The following is a 13761-nucleotide window of genomic DNA, read 5'->3' on the forward strand; positions in this document are numbered from 1 at the left end:
TTCATCCTTTGCCATTACCCGCTGTAACAGAGTAGTTGAAACATGAGAGCTTTAAACAGTAGCTTCTCGGATATGTGACAATACTGGCTTTAGCATTTTACTTTTTTTCTTGCATCAACATTTGAAAACTGAGGTGGCATTAGCTACAATGAAAGATTATATTTATTATAGTCTATCTCCGATTCCCAGAAGTAAATGACTAATTTAATTTCTTTTTGATTCATCAGGTTTACTGAGCGCTACAGATTCTACAAATGGTCATCTGACTCCAGATTGTAAAAGAACAGTTAATAATTTTACACAAGATTTTCCAGGACATCATTACTTTACTCCAGATATATCGTCAGTTCTTCCCAGTAGTGATCTACTATTTAATCCCCCATATGATGAACATTCTCTGGATCATTCATTCATGGTTACTAGTGAAGATCACAGAGATGGTAGATTATACCCTTGTTCAGAATGTGGGAAGTACTTCAAAAATCGAGCAAATCTTCTTCGACATCTAAGAATTCACACTGGGGAGAAACCATTTTCGTGTTCCGATTGTGGGAAATGCTTTACCCAGAAAAGTGGTTTTATTCAGCATATGAGAATTCACACAGGGGAGAAGCCATTTTCTTGTTCTGAATGTGGGAAACGATTTAGGCTAAAGTCTACTCTAGCCCAACATCAGAAAATTCACAGTGGAGAAAAGCCGTTTTCATGTTTAGAGTGTAAAAAATGGTTTGCTAGAAAATCTGAACTGTTTAGACACGAGAGAACGTATCACGCGGGCAATAAACTGTTTCTGTGCATTAAGTGTGGGGAAAGTTTTGCAAAGAAATCTGATTTTCTTCAACATCAAAGCATTCACACAGGAGAGAAGTGCTTTTCATGTTCTGAGTGTGAAAAATGCTTTACAAGAAGGTCTAACCTTGTGAAACATCAGAGAGTTCACACAGGGGAGAAGCCATTTTTATGTTCTGAGTGTGGGAAAAGTTTTGCAAAAAAGTGTAAGCTTGATAAGCACCTGAAAATTCATGCTGGGGAGAAGCCATTTTCATGTTCTGACTGTGGAAAATGCTTTATGTTGAAGTTTAACCTTGTTACGCACCAAAAAATTCATACTGGGGAGAAGCCTTTTCCTTGTCCTGAGTGTGGGAAATGTTTCTCGCGGAAGGCTAACCTTGTTGAGCATCAGAGAATTCACATGGGGGTGAAGAGGTTTTCCTGCTCTGCGTGTGGAAAACGGTTTTCACACAAAACAGCTGTTGTCCAACATGAGAGAAGTCACATAGGAGAAAAACCATTTTCTTGCTCTGAGTGTGGAAAGTGTTTTACACGGAAAGCTAGTCTAGTTGAACATCAGAGCATTCACACGGGGGATAAACCATTTTCATGCTCAATGTGTGGAAAACGTTTTTCACACAAATCGGTCCTAGTCCAACATGAGAGATCTCACATGGGGGAGAAGCCATTTTCATGTTCTCAGTGTGGAAAGTGTTACACACGGAAGGCTTACCTTGTTGATCATCAGAAAGTTTGCAACTTTGAAAAGCCATCTGTGTCTGTGTAAAAAGTAATCTCCTCTATGTAGAACATTTCCACCATAACCTTTATTTCAGAGAACTCTTCTCAGCGAAAGGGATATAATTTTTGAACTTCAAGAAATCCTTACATTAGTCTTGTTGAACATCATGGATGTCACATCACAGAGGGAGAGAGGAACAGCTTTAAAGGGGTTATCCAGGAATAGATATAGATGATATAGCCTCAGGATAGGTCATTAGTAGTGATGAGCGGGAGGTGCCATATTCGATTTCGCGATATTTCGCGAATATTCGCATGAATATTCGTGTTATATTCGTCGAAATCGAATATTCGCAATTATTCCAATTATCGCGAAATAATTTTTTCGCATATTGCGAAAATTTATCTTGATAGTATAAGGCAACGTTCCTATGCTAATGACTATTGACTATGGCTAGGCTAATATGTGTATTTTACGAAATTTCGTAATATTGCTCTAACTTCGTCTCTTAGAATATTACGAATATTCTAAAAGACGAAGTTAGAGCAATATTAAGAACATTTGCAAAAGTCGAAATTGCGATGCGAGTAATATAACACGAAATAGTCGCATGAAGATTTAAACTTAGCACTGCTATATTCCATATTCTAGCCTAATATGGAATATAGCTGTGCTAAGTTAGCACTGCTATATTCCATATTAGGCTAGAATATGGAATATAGCTGTGCTAAGTTGAAATCTTCATGCGACTATTTCGTGTTATATTACTCGCATCGCAATTTTGACTTTTGCAAATGTTCTTAATATTGCTCTAACTTCGTCTTTTAGAATATTCGTAATATTCTAAAAGACGAAGTTAGAGCAATATTACGAAATTTCGTAAAATACACATAGATTGTATTTAAGCTAATATACTGCTATAGTAATAATTTTTAATAGTGTACATATTTTACAAAACTTAAGTTCAGAAGAGGCAAAAAAAAATTACAGGAAAAAAAAGGGATTATAGCACTATATTAGCTAAATTACAATCTATATGTGTATTTTACGAAATTTCGTAATATTGCTCTAACTTCGTCTTTTAGAATATTCGTAATATTCTAAGAGACGAAGTTAGAGCAATATTACGAAATTTCTAAAAGACAAAGTTAGAGCAATATTAAGAACATTTGAAAAAGTCGAAATTGCGATGCGACTTATATAACACGAAATATTCGCATGAAGATTTCAACTTAGCACTGCTATACTCCATATTCTAGCCTAATATGGAATATAGCAGTGCTAACTTAGCACAGCTATATTCCATATTAGGCTAGAATATGGAGTATAGCAGTGCTAAGTTGAAATCTTCATGCTACTTAGCACTTACTAAGAACAACTTTAGGGAAGTGGGAAAGAAAAAAATATAATAAAAAAAAAAAGAAAAAAAACGAATATTCGATTTCGCGAATATATAGAACGATATTCTAAATATTCGCGAATACACGATATTCGCGCGAAATATTCGCATCGCGAATATTCGCGCCCAACACTAGTCATTAGTATCAGATCTGCAGAGGTCTGTCAACTGGGACCACCGCCAATCAACTGTTAGAAGAGGCTGGTGTGCTGTATGAGTGATGAGTAGTGATGAGTGGGAGGTGCCATATTCGATTTCGCAATATTTCGCGAATATTCGATTGAATATTCGTCAAAATCGAATATTCGTCATTATGCTATTTATCGCGAATAATATGCAATTTAATTAATCGCGTATTGCGATTTTGTGTATTTTACGAATATTCCCCATATTGCTATATATTTTTGTTTTAGAATATGACGAATATTCTAAAAAACTAAGTTATAGCAATATAGCGAATATTCGTAAAATACACATAGACTGCAATTTCACTAATGTGCTATAATTCACTAATATAGCACTACATTAGTGAAATTTCAGTCTATATGTGTAATTCACAAATATTCGCTATGTTGCTAAATATTCTTGTCTTACAATATGACGAATATTCTAAAAAACAAATATCTAGCACTATATCACATATATTCGTTTTTTAGAATATTCATTTTTTTTACCCCGATTAGTACAGTTATTGCCCATCGGCATACTCCTCCCCAACAAGCGTCCCCGTCACCATGGGAACGCCTGGTGTTTAGAATATACCATCGGATCTGAGTTTTCACGATCTAACTCAGATTCGATGGTATATTCTAACCACCAGGGGTTCCCATGGTGATGGGGACGCTTGAAGTTAGAATATACCGCCAGGGCGCTGTGATCCTCGCAATTAACCACTCAGGTGCGGGTTAATTGCGCGGATCACAGCGCCCTGTGCGCCCTCCCCCCCACCTCCCCAGTATTAAAATAATTGGTGGCCAGTGCGCCCTAACCCCCCCTCCCCAGTATTAAAATCATTGGTGGCCAGTGCGCCCTAACCCCCCCTCCCTCCCAGTATTAAAATCATTGGTGGCAGTGGCCACAGGGTCCCCCTCCCCCCCTGGCAGTGGCCACAGGGTCACCCTCCCCCCTGGCAGTGGCCACAGGGTCCCCCTCCCCCCCTGGCAGTGGCCACAGGGTCCCCCTTCCCCCCTGGCAGTGGCCACAGGGTCCCCCTTCCCCCCCGTCATTGGTGGCAGCAGGCAGTTCCGATCGAGTCCCAGCTTAATGGCCGGGCTTCGATCGGTTACCATGGCAGCCAGGACGCTACTGAAGTCCTAGTTGCCATAGTTAGTTAATCACTCAGCAGCATTTACTTACCTGCAGGGCTCTCCTCCTTCTGAGAACTCACAGGTCTATGCGGCGCATTGCTGAAGGCATATGCGGCGCATAGACCTGTGAGTTCTCAGAAGGAGGAGAGCCCCGCAGGTAAGTAAATGCTGCTGAGTGAAACTCCACTGCCAGGGGGGGTTAGGGCGCACTGGCCACCAATTATTTTAATACTGGGGAGGGGGGGGGCGCACTGGCCACCAGTTATTTTAATACTGGGGAGGTGGGGGGGAGGGCGCACAGGGTGCTGTGATCAGCGCCATTAACCCGCACCTGAGGGGTTAATTGCGCGGATCGCAGCGCCCTGGCGGTATATTCTAACTTCAAGCATCCCCATCACCATGGGAACGCCTGGGGGTTAGAATATACCATCGGATCTGAGTTAGATCGTGAAAACTCAGATCCGATGGTATATTCTAACCACCAGGCGTTCCCATGGTGACGGGGACGCTTGTTGGGGAGGAGTATGCCGAAGGGCAATAACTGTACTAATTGGGGGAATTCGATATAGTGCTATATATTAGTTTTTTAAAATATTCGTTATTTTTTACCATCTAAACTCTTGATTCCTCCCTGCTTCTTGCTTGTGGGCCAATGAGTCATTGGCCCACAAGCATTTTAAGCAGGAAGGAATGATGTGTTCAGATGGAGAAAATGACGAATATATAGCACTATATTAGAAATATTCGCAAATTCTCGAAGTTGCGATATTCGCTAAAAATATTCGTTATTCGAATATTCGCGCTCAACACTAGTGATGAGGTCTCTTCCTAGGCAAATGACATCACAGTACATCGGTCATGTGGCCTAGTTGCCAATAACTAGCAGGATATGTAGGGCACTGTGCATGGATGTAATATTGCTTACTAGTGTGTCTAGGCTCCACTCCGTTCGCCCGCTGTGCCCCCTGCAGTTTTCCCGTATGGTATGCTAATGAATAGTATCGGTACAGGGAGGAGGAGACTGCCCTGTTTCTCAATGGGCCTCTCCTTCTCCCTGACTATAGCACGGTCCAATCACAGTGGAGAGCATCACAGCCAGGGAGAAGGATTTTTTTTCTCCCTGGCTGTGACACTCTGCTGCGATTGGACCGCGCTACAGCCAGGGAAGAGGAGACGCCCATTGAGAAACAGGGCAGTCTCCTCCCTGTACCGATACTATTCATTAGCATACCATCCGAGAAAACTGCAGGGGGGCACAGCGGGCGAATGGAGCGGCGCCCAGACAAACTAGTGAGCAATATTACATCTGTGCACAGTGCCTTACATGTCCTTCTAGTTATTTCATAATGTCTGGACCCATGAAAGGTCCACTTTAAGTGAATGGGGCTGAGCTGCAATACAAAGCACAGCTGCTATACAATGTACAGGGCTCATCAGAGCTCCGGTGAGCTCAGCGGCGTCCTGAAAAAGCAGACTGATAAGTCATCATTATCTTTTCCAGGATAATCCTTTTAATGGTGTCAGGGTGGAGAATGTTTTCTTAAAAATCTCACCTTGTTTGACATGGGGAGCAGAAGAAGTACTATGAAAAGATAACGCTAAACAATTTATTGTTTCAACCTAAGCACTAGCTGTATATTTCAATAACTGGTCTTCAGTCACCATAACAAATTCACTGTAGATAACAATTTTCATTTCATTTTTATTGTTTTGCTATTTAAGTATGTCTTCCTAAATTAAAGGGGTTCTGCAGTTCTTTTAAACTGATGAACTAAGCTCTGACTAGATCATCAGCATCTGATGGGTGGGGGTCCGACACCTGGGACCCCCGCCGATCAGCTGTTTGAGAAAGCAGCAGCGTCGCGGCCTTCTCTCGGTTTCCTTCAGGCCTAGTGATGTGACAACTAGTATGACTGGCCTGGGCGGGGCTAAGCTTTTTTCACTTGAATAGAGCTTAGCTGCGCCCAGTCCAGTTGATACCAGTCGTGACATCACTGGGCCTGTGGTAAACAGCAAGAAGGTCGCGGCGCTACTGCCAGCGCTGCTGCCTTCTCAAACAGCTGATCGGACCCCCACCGATCAGATGCTGATGATCTATCCAGAGGATAGATCATCAGTTTAAAAGAACTGCAGAACCCCTTCAAACTTTATTAATCTGTTTTCTTCAAAATATTTTAGCAAATACAATTCTAGGTGTAATTACGGTACATGTGCAGTTACCTCACACAGCCTGGACTTGCCATTGTTTCATAGTGTGGCAGTAAGCTGTAAAACAGTAGCTACCCACGGCTGGACTGCAGAGGTGAAATAGCACCTTAAACCAAAAATTGTATCTCCCAGTTAAAACATATAATTTTTTTTATTTTTTCTAATTTTGTTTTTATTTTCTGATTACAGATTTATTTATTTATTTCCTGGACACGATTATGGGGGCGGCCATCTTGCCTGAGCTGTTCTTAACATCATTTATAAATAAATAAAAAAGAAAATTGCTTTACGGCAGCCACATGGTTCATAGACAAAATGTTTAGGAAGGGACCTCATTGACTTCTATGGGAGAGTTTCCGAGACATGCTCTGTGACCTGTGCAGACGTCATTGTATAAGGAAAGAATAGATCAGCTCTGACAATGACCTATTGTGAATGGTGGATCCTATCTTATCTCTACACAGAGGTGATATCATTACAGGCTGGATTAGAATGACAGATAAGAAGGTGATTGCAGTAAATTCATCTATACAGACCAAGAAGTGGCGCCTATTTTTAGGCTTAGTGGCCAGTGCGATAACTGCAGGACTTTATGTTTTTTGTTTAAATATAGGTATTGACATGGAGAATTAAAAATGTCATCAAAAATTATTTATGTTAAACATAAAAACGTGATTTAAACTATAGATCATTCTCTAATGGCACATCCCCTTTAAATGGCCAAAAGTATGTGGACTCCTGACTACTAAGCTTCGGTGTTTACGCAGGTAGTACTGATATGGGTCATACTGAAGATTTCAGTGACTCTAAACCTGGCACTCTTATAGGATGCCACCTTTTCCAGGCAGTTTGTGAGATCTCTAGGCTGCTAGATTTGCCCCAGTCAGCTGTAAGTGCTGTTGTTGTGGAATGGAAGTGTCTAGGAGAAACAAAAGCTTTAGCTCCAAAATGGTAGACGAGGGATCAGCAACCTTTGGCACTCCAGCTGCTTTGAAACTACAACTCCCAACATGTAAACGTGTTTAGCTGTTCCTCTTACTCCCACAGAAGAGAATGAAGTATTCTGGGAGTTGTAGTTTCTGAACAGCTGGAGTGCTGGAGGTTGCTGATCCCTGTGGTAGACAATAGAGCGGGGATACACAGTCCTGAACTGTAACACATAAAACTCACCTAACCTCTATTGCATCACTCACTACTGAGTTCCAAACTGCATCTGAATGTGACATCAGCACAAGAATTGTGTGTCTGGATCTCCATAGAGTAGGTTTCCTTGGGCGATCTTCTGCACACTAAGCTAACCATGAAAAAATGCCAAATGCTGGTGCCGCACTGTTTTATGTAGAAGTGCAAAGGTGTTATCTGGAGTAATGAATCACGTTTCTCTGTATGACAGTCTCATGGATGAATCAGGGTTTGGCTGACACCTAATGAAATGCATAGTGCCAACTGCACATTTTGGCCTCTTTTTTTTCCATTGAAGGGTAATATCAATGCTATTGCACAACCCAATAGAACACCTTCGGAATGAATTGCAGTGCCTAATTGCAGACCAGATCTAGTCCAACATCAGTTCCTGACTTTACAAATAGTCTTTTGGCTGAATGGACACAGATTCCTAAAGACACACCCCAAAATAACGTACAAAGTCTTCCCACATGAGTGGACCCTGTTATAGCCCAACTTCATATCAACACCCATGGTTTTGGAATGGGATGTCCAGCAAGCTCATATAGATGTCATGGCGATGGTCACTGTGTCCACATATTTTGGCCATCTAGTGTACTACAAGCCTATTTTACCCAGTTCGGAAATATCTTGGAAACATAAAAAAAAAAAATGGAGTATTTGTCGCAAAGGTGATATTGTAATGATGAGATTGTGTACTTTAATAAATATCAAAAAATGCAAATTACATTTTAGCTATGTGTTTTCTGTAGAAGGAAATCTGGAGTAAAAATGTGCAAGAATGGAGAAGCTTAGTGTCAGAACATGACTCCAGTGCTGTAAGGTTCCAGTTGTGGTCAACAATGGTGCTTTATGGGAGAGAAAGGGGTAAGTTTATCTATGAAAAAGTATAGGGAGAGAAGAGCAAAATGATTGCAAAATGGGGGTCTCCCAGTTTTTTTCTTTGTAATGGACAATCGCCTGCTTCATAGGAGGAAAAAGACATCATGGTGGTCTGGGCCATATAGAAAAAAGGTGAATCAGTACTGCATTCTATTGTATACAACCATTACTAAGTCACTGTATGGTGGTGTTCTTCATTAACTGTATGGCTGCATTATTAATTCATTTTACATTGGTGTCACTGTATAGTGGTATTATTACTAAAGACTTTGCCAGTGCACCTAACATATAGTTAACTACTTAGGTTCTTCATGAAGTAACTTTGTAACTTCTTATTTTAGAACTCTGCATTGTGCGGTTCCCTTTAGAAATGTAGGAATTCATTTGACAACTGGGTGTTAACAGTTTGGGGTGGGGGGCATTCTCACACCCTGTCTAGTCAGCGCTGATAATGAGAGACTATAGAGACACATTCCCTTTGACAAGGGGAATGTCAATTTATTAAAGAATATTCCGAAGAAATAACAGGAATGAAACAACACAGTTATAGGAAAAGATCGTTCAGAATTTTTATTTAATAGGGAATATAGACATTACAAAATCAGACAGTGACCTGCCACAGCCAGAGTGGTCGCTGAAAGATGCGATTTAGTCATTTTCCTGGAGAAATCCTTTTTAGAGGGGTTGTCTTATGACAAAAAGTCCTATGAGTATTCAGAGTTATAGTGTATGGTCTTCTCAGAGGGGCCCGTGTGCTCAGGATCGGCCTCTTTGTGCCAGAACATAGAACTGCTCTGGTAGAACCAGTGGTTACACGGACAGCCATGCATTTGAATGACCAGTCTAAATGCAGTTGGTGATGGCAGCTATGAGAAGGCAGACCCACAGCAATCAGCTCACCTCCTTCCTTTTAGTTTCAAACTAATTGTTAAAATTTTGGCTTTCATAACCTACAAAAGATTATGCAAAAAAACTAACTACACTCTCTTTGAATTTGAGGGTTTTATGTATCAGGGCTTAATAATAATAAAAATCTGTTCCTTAGAAAGTCTTAAAAATAGGAAGATACGACCTCAGGTGAACAACACACAAAAATGAAGCCATGTGTGAAACTATACATGCCCCATGAATCAGCAGCTTGTAGAACCACCTTTAGCAGCAATAACTTTAAAGTCTCTTACATTGTTCTGGAGGAATTTTGGTCCACTCTTCTTTACAGCGTTGCTTCAGTTCATTGAGGTGTGTAGCCCTGCCACAGTATTTCAATTGGGTTTAGGTCTGGTTTTTGACTGAGCCATTGCAGCACCTTAATTCTTTTCTTTTTCAGTCACTCTGTAGATTTGATGGTGTGCTTGGGGTCACTGTCCTGTTGCATGGCCTAGTTTCAGTCAGGCTTTAGCAGTTGGATAAATGGCCCCACATTTGACTCTAGAATACTTTGGTATATACTCAATGGGGGACATTTATCAAAACTACTGCTGAGAAAAAACTTGCTTGGTTGCCCATAGTGACCAGTCAGACTGCATGTTTAATTTTTCAAAGCTCCTTTGAAAAATGAAAGGATCAATCTAATTGGTTGCAAATGGGCAACTAAGCCAGTTTTCCTCTCCTTTCCAACTCACCAGTTTTGATAAATGTCCACAAATGAGTGCAAGGTGGCTGCAAAACAAAACCAAATAATCACCCCACCATCACCATGTTTTACAGTTGGGGTGAGGCGTTTGTGCTGATATGCTATGTTTGCTTCTTGTCAAATGTTGCCCTGTGTGTTAGGGCCAGATATCTCCACTCTGGTCCAAAGGATATTGGGGGAGATGTATCAAACTGTTGTAAAGTAGAACAGGCTTAGTTGCCCATAGCAACCAATCACATTCCTCCTTTTATTTTCCAAAGTAGCTGTGAAAAATGAAATGTGGAATCTGATTGGTTGCTATGGGCAACTAATCCAGTTCTACTTTACACCAGTTTGATAAATCTCCCCCACTGTTCCAGAAGTCTTGTGGTTTGTTCAGATGCAATTTTGTAAACTTAAGTCGTGCTGCCATGTTCTTTTGAGAAAGTAGAGGCTTTCTCTTGGCAAACCTTCCAAGCAAGCCATACTTGTTCAGCCTCATTTTAGCTGTATAGTCATAAACCTGAACATTTAACATGGTAACTGAGGCCTGTAGAGTTTTAGCTGTAGCTCTTGTTTTTTGTTTTTTTTGCAATTTCTCTGAGGATTGCATGGTCTGAACTTGGGATGAATTTGCGGGGACACCTTCAATCCTTGAAAGTTTCCACTTGTGAATAATCTTTCTCACTTTAGAATGATGTATTTAGATTGGTTTGGCTATTGCCTTATAACTGTCACGGTCCCTTCCGTGACAGATGTCAGGAGATCAAGGAGACTGACGGAGCGTGGAGGAATCTAACAACTTCTTTGATTACTCTTGATTCAGTGTTGTTGTTAATGACCACATCCCTTGTTTCAGGTTTAGCTTAGTAGTCATTACTTCTACCCTATTTAGTCTTACCCCACCCTTCTGACTTTGCGGTAAGATAGCTTCATTTGGTTTTGGAAGAGCTGGTGTGTTGTCCTCTCTGGTGTTCCTGCTCGGCCATCACACTACAGAAGTTAAGTGTCACGTTTGTGTTTTCCCTTCCTTGTTGGTTGTTACTAGGCCTCAGGGAGACGCTTGTTTCTTCATCTGGGAAGGAACGGGTTGTCTTAGCCCTGCCAATATCCATAGGGCTCTTTAGGGTCTCCAGGGTCCCAGGTTCCAGGGTATGGTCATTCCTACCTTCAAGGGGTGCCCATACGGTTAGGAGTCAGATCCAGGAGCAGGGTACTTTAGGAGGTGACCTTTCCCTAGCATTGAGGCCTAGTGGCTTTCCTTTTCCCTCCTGGTTGTCAGTGTGGTGTTTCCTCCTATACCTCATCCGTGACATTATCTTACCGCCCCGAAAAATGCCATTTTTGTTCAGGTCAGTGCAGCTATGGATCCTATGTCTGCACTGGTCGGACAGCTGCAGGGGGTAGCACACCTCCGCGTGACAGTCTTGCACATTCAGAGACCACAGGCGGCTGGTTCCGGTGGTGGGTACCAGGCCTGCCCTTAACCTAAGGTTGCCTTCCCAGACAGAGTCGTGTAAATTGTACTTTAAGCTGCATCCATACTCTTCTGGGGATGAGTATCAACGTGTGGGTATTGGTCTTTTTCTCTGCTGACCGGATCACCATCCCTCCAGTCGGTAGATGAATTTTTTAGAGCCTTGGGTCTTATTTACAAAACCCGGATTGGATCTCTCAGGCCGAGACCAAGTTACGTGGTTTACGGCAGGGAGAGCGCTCCGCGAAGATCTATTGCTCTGAATTTAGGACAACATGGATATGGACTTAAGCACAGAGGGTGAGAAACCATCGACTCCTATGTCTAATGTATGCAACAAAAAAGATAAAGGGAAGTCTCAAAGGAAGCAGCTGTTGCTGGGTGATTCAATCATAAGAAGTGTGGAGCTTAAAGAAAATGGTTTTGTGAGATGTCTCCCTGGGGCTACTGCTAGAAGAAATAGAAGACGTATTATTAATATTGTTAAGCAAGCAAAGCAGGAAGGGGACGTGGATGTTCTTGTCCATCTAGGGACAAATGACCTGGCTTGCAATGAAGTGTCAGAGGTGAAGCAATCTTTTATCACACTTGGTAATGACGTACAGGATTTTGCATCCACCATTTCATTTTCTGAAGTTCTGCCTGTGCATAATGTTCGGAATGATAGGCAGAGGCGCATAAAGTCGTTCAACATATGGCTTGGTAAATGGTGTCAAGAGCAAGGATTTGGCTTTGTTTCTCATGATAGCTCTACTTGGAATAGAAAGGAACTGTACAAAAAAGATGGTTTGCATCTTTCTCTCAAAGGAACAAATGTACTTAGTGAACAACTCCAAGAATTTGCGGAAGAGTATTTAAACTAGGAAGGGGGGGCAAAAGAGTGAAAATAAAAGAGTCCAATTGCCCCCCGAAACAATGCCAGAACAGGTCAGAAGCACAGAGGTTAAGAAATGATAAGCTCAGAGTCCTGTCTACAAATGCTCGCAGTTTAGGTAAAAAAATCAATGAACTTGGGTCAATAAAGGCATCTGAGAATGTAGATTTAGTGGCTGTTACGGAGACATGGTTTAATGAAAGAAATGACTGGGACATAACCATACCAGGGTACTCTTTATACAGAAGAGACAGAGAAGGCAAGAAAGGAGGAGGAGTGGCCCTGTATGTGAAAGATAGCATTAAATCTAACCTAATACAAGTTGGTGAGGCCAACATAGAGTCAGTTTGGGTTACGTTGCAGTTTGCTAACCATGCAGTAACTCGTGTAGGTGTGATATATAGACCACCTGGTCAAGTTAAAGAACTAGATGATCTACTAGTTGAAGAAATAGCTAAAATGACAATGAAAGGAGAAGTTATCATTATGGGAGATTTCAATCTTCCAGATATAAACTGGAAAACCAAAATAGCAAGTTCTACCAGGAGTACAGATATTCTAAATTCCCTACTGGGGTTATCTCTACAACAAGTGGTCGAGGAGCCAACCCGGAGGGAGGCCATTTTGGATTTGGTATTCACAAATGGGGATTCGGTATATGATGTCATTGTAGGCGAAACCTTGGGATCTAGTGATCACCAGTCAGTGTGGTTTAATATAAGAACTGTGAAAGAGTCCCACCACACAAAAACAAAAGTTTTAGATTTTAGAAAAACAGACTTTTCAAAAATGAAATTAGTCATAAATGAGTCCTTATCAGACTGGAACGGATTACATGGAGTCCAGGAGAAATGGGACTACTTAAAAGGTGCATTATTGAAGGCAACAGAAAATTGCATTAGACTTGTCAGTAAAAGCAAAAAAGGAAGAGACCACTGTGGTACTCAGCAGAAGTGGCCCAAATCATTAAAAATAAAAAGCTAGCATTTTGTAATTATAAAAAAACCCAGAGCAATGAAGATAAGGAAATCTACAAGATTAGGCAGAGAGAGGCCAAGCAAGTTATAAGAACTTCTAAAGCGCAGGCAGAAGAAAAACTAGCTCAGTCTATGAAAAAAGGGGATAAGACATTCTTCAGATATATAAATGAATAAAGGAAATTAAAACAAGGAATAACTAAATTAAAAACAAAGGACGGAAGGTATGTAGAAGAGAATAAAGGGCTAGCCGACTGCCTTAATGAATACTTCTGTTCAGTTTTTACAAAAGAAAAAGGAGAAGGACCTCCACTAGAAAGGATGACT

The 13761-nt window shown here is 41.2% G+C and overlaps 1 protein-coding gene across 3 annotated transcripts in view; it reads left to right on the forward strand.

Moving 5' to 3' along the window:
• The window catches only part of LOC121005382 (gastrula zinc finger protein XlCGF26.1-like), an 82396-nt gene that overhangs the window by 8293 nt on the left and 60342 nt on the right, over nt 1-13761 (forward strand). For 2 of the 3 annotated variants that reach the window (XM_040438098.1, XM_040438102.1), the window contains one exon: nt 228-1767. The exons of the other annotated variant lie outside the window; for it this stretch is intronic. In XM_040438098.1, coding sequence (XP_040294032.1) covers nt 228-1558 — 1331 coding nt within the window. In that variant the 3' untranslated portion in view covers nt 1559-1767. Of the gene's footprint in view, nt 1-227; nt 1768-13761 lie in introns of those variants that run through there. 3 annotated transcript variants of the gene reach the window in all.

This window comes from Bufo bufo, chromosome 6 (assembly GCF_905171765.1).
Source record: "Bufo bufo chromosome 6, aBufBuf1.1, whole genome shotgun sequence".
Taxonomy (NCBI): Eukaryota; Metazoa; Chordata; class Amphibia; order Anura; family Bufonidae; genus Bufo; species Bufo bufo.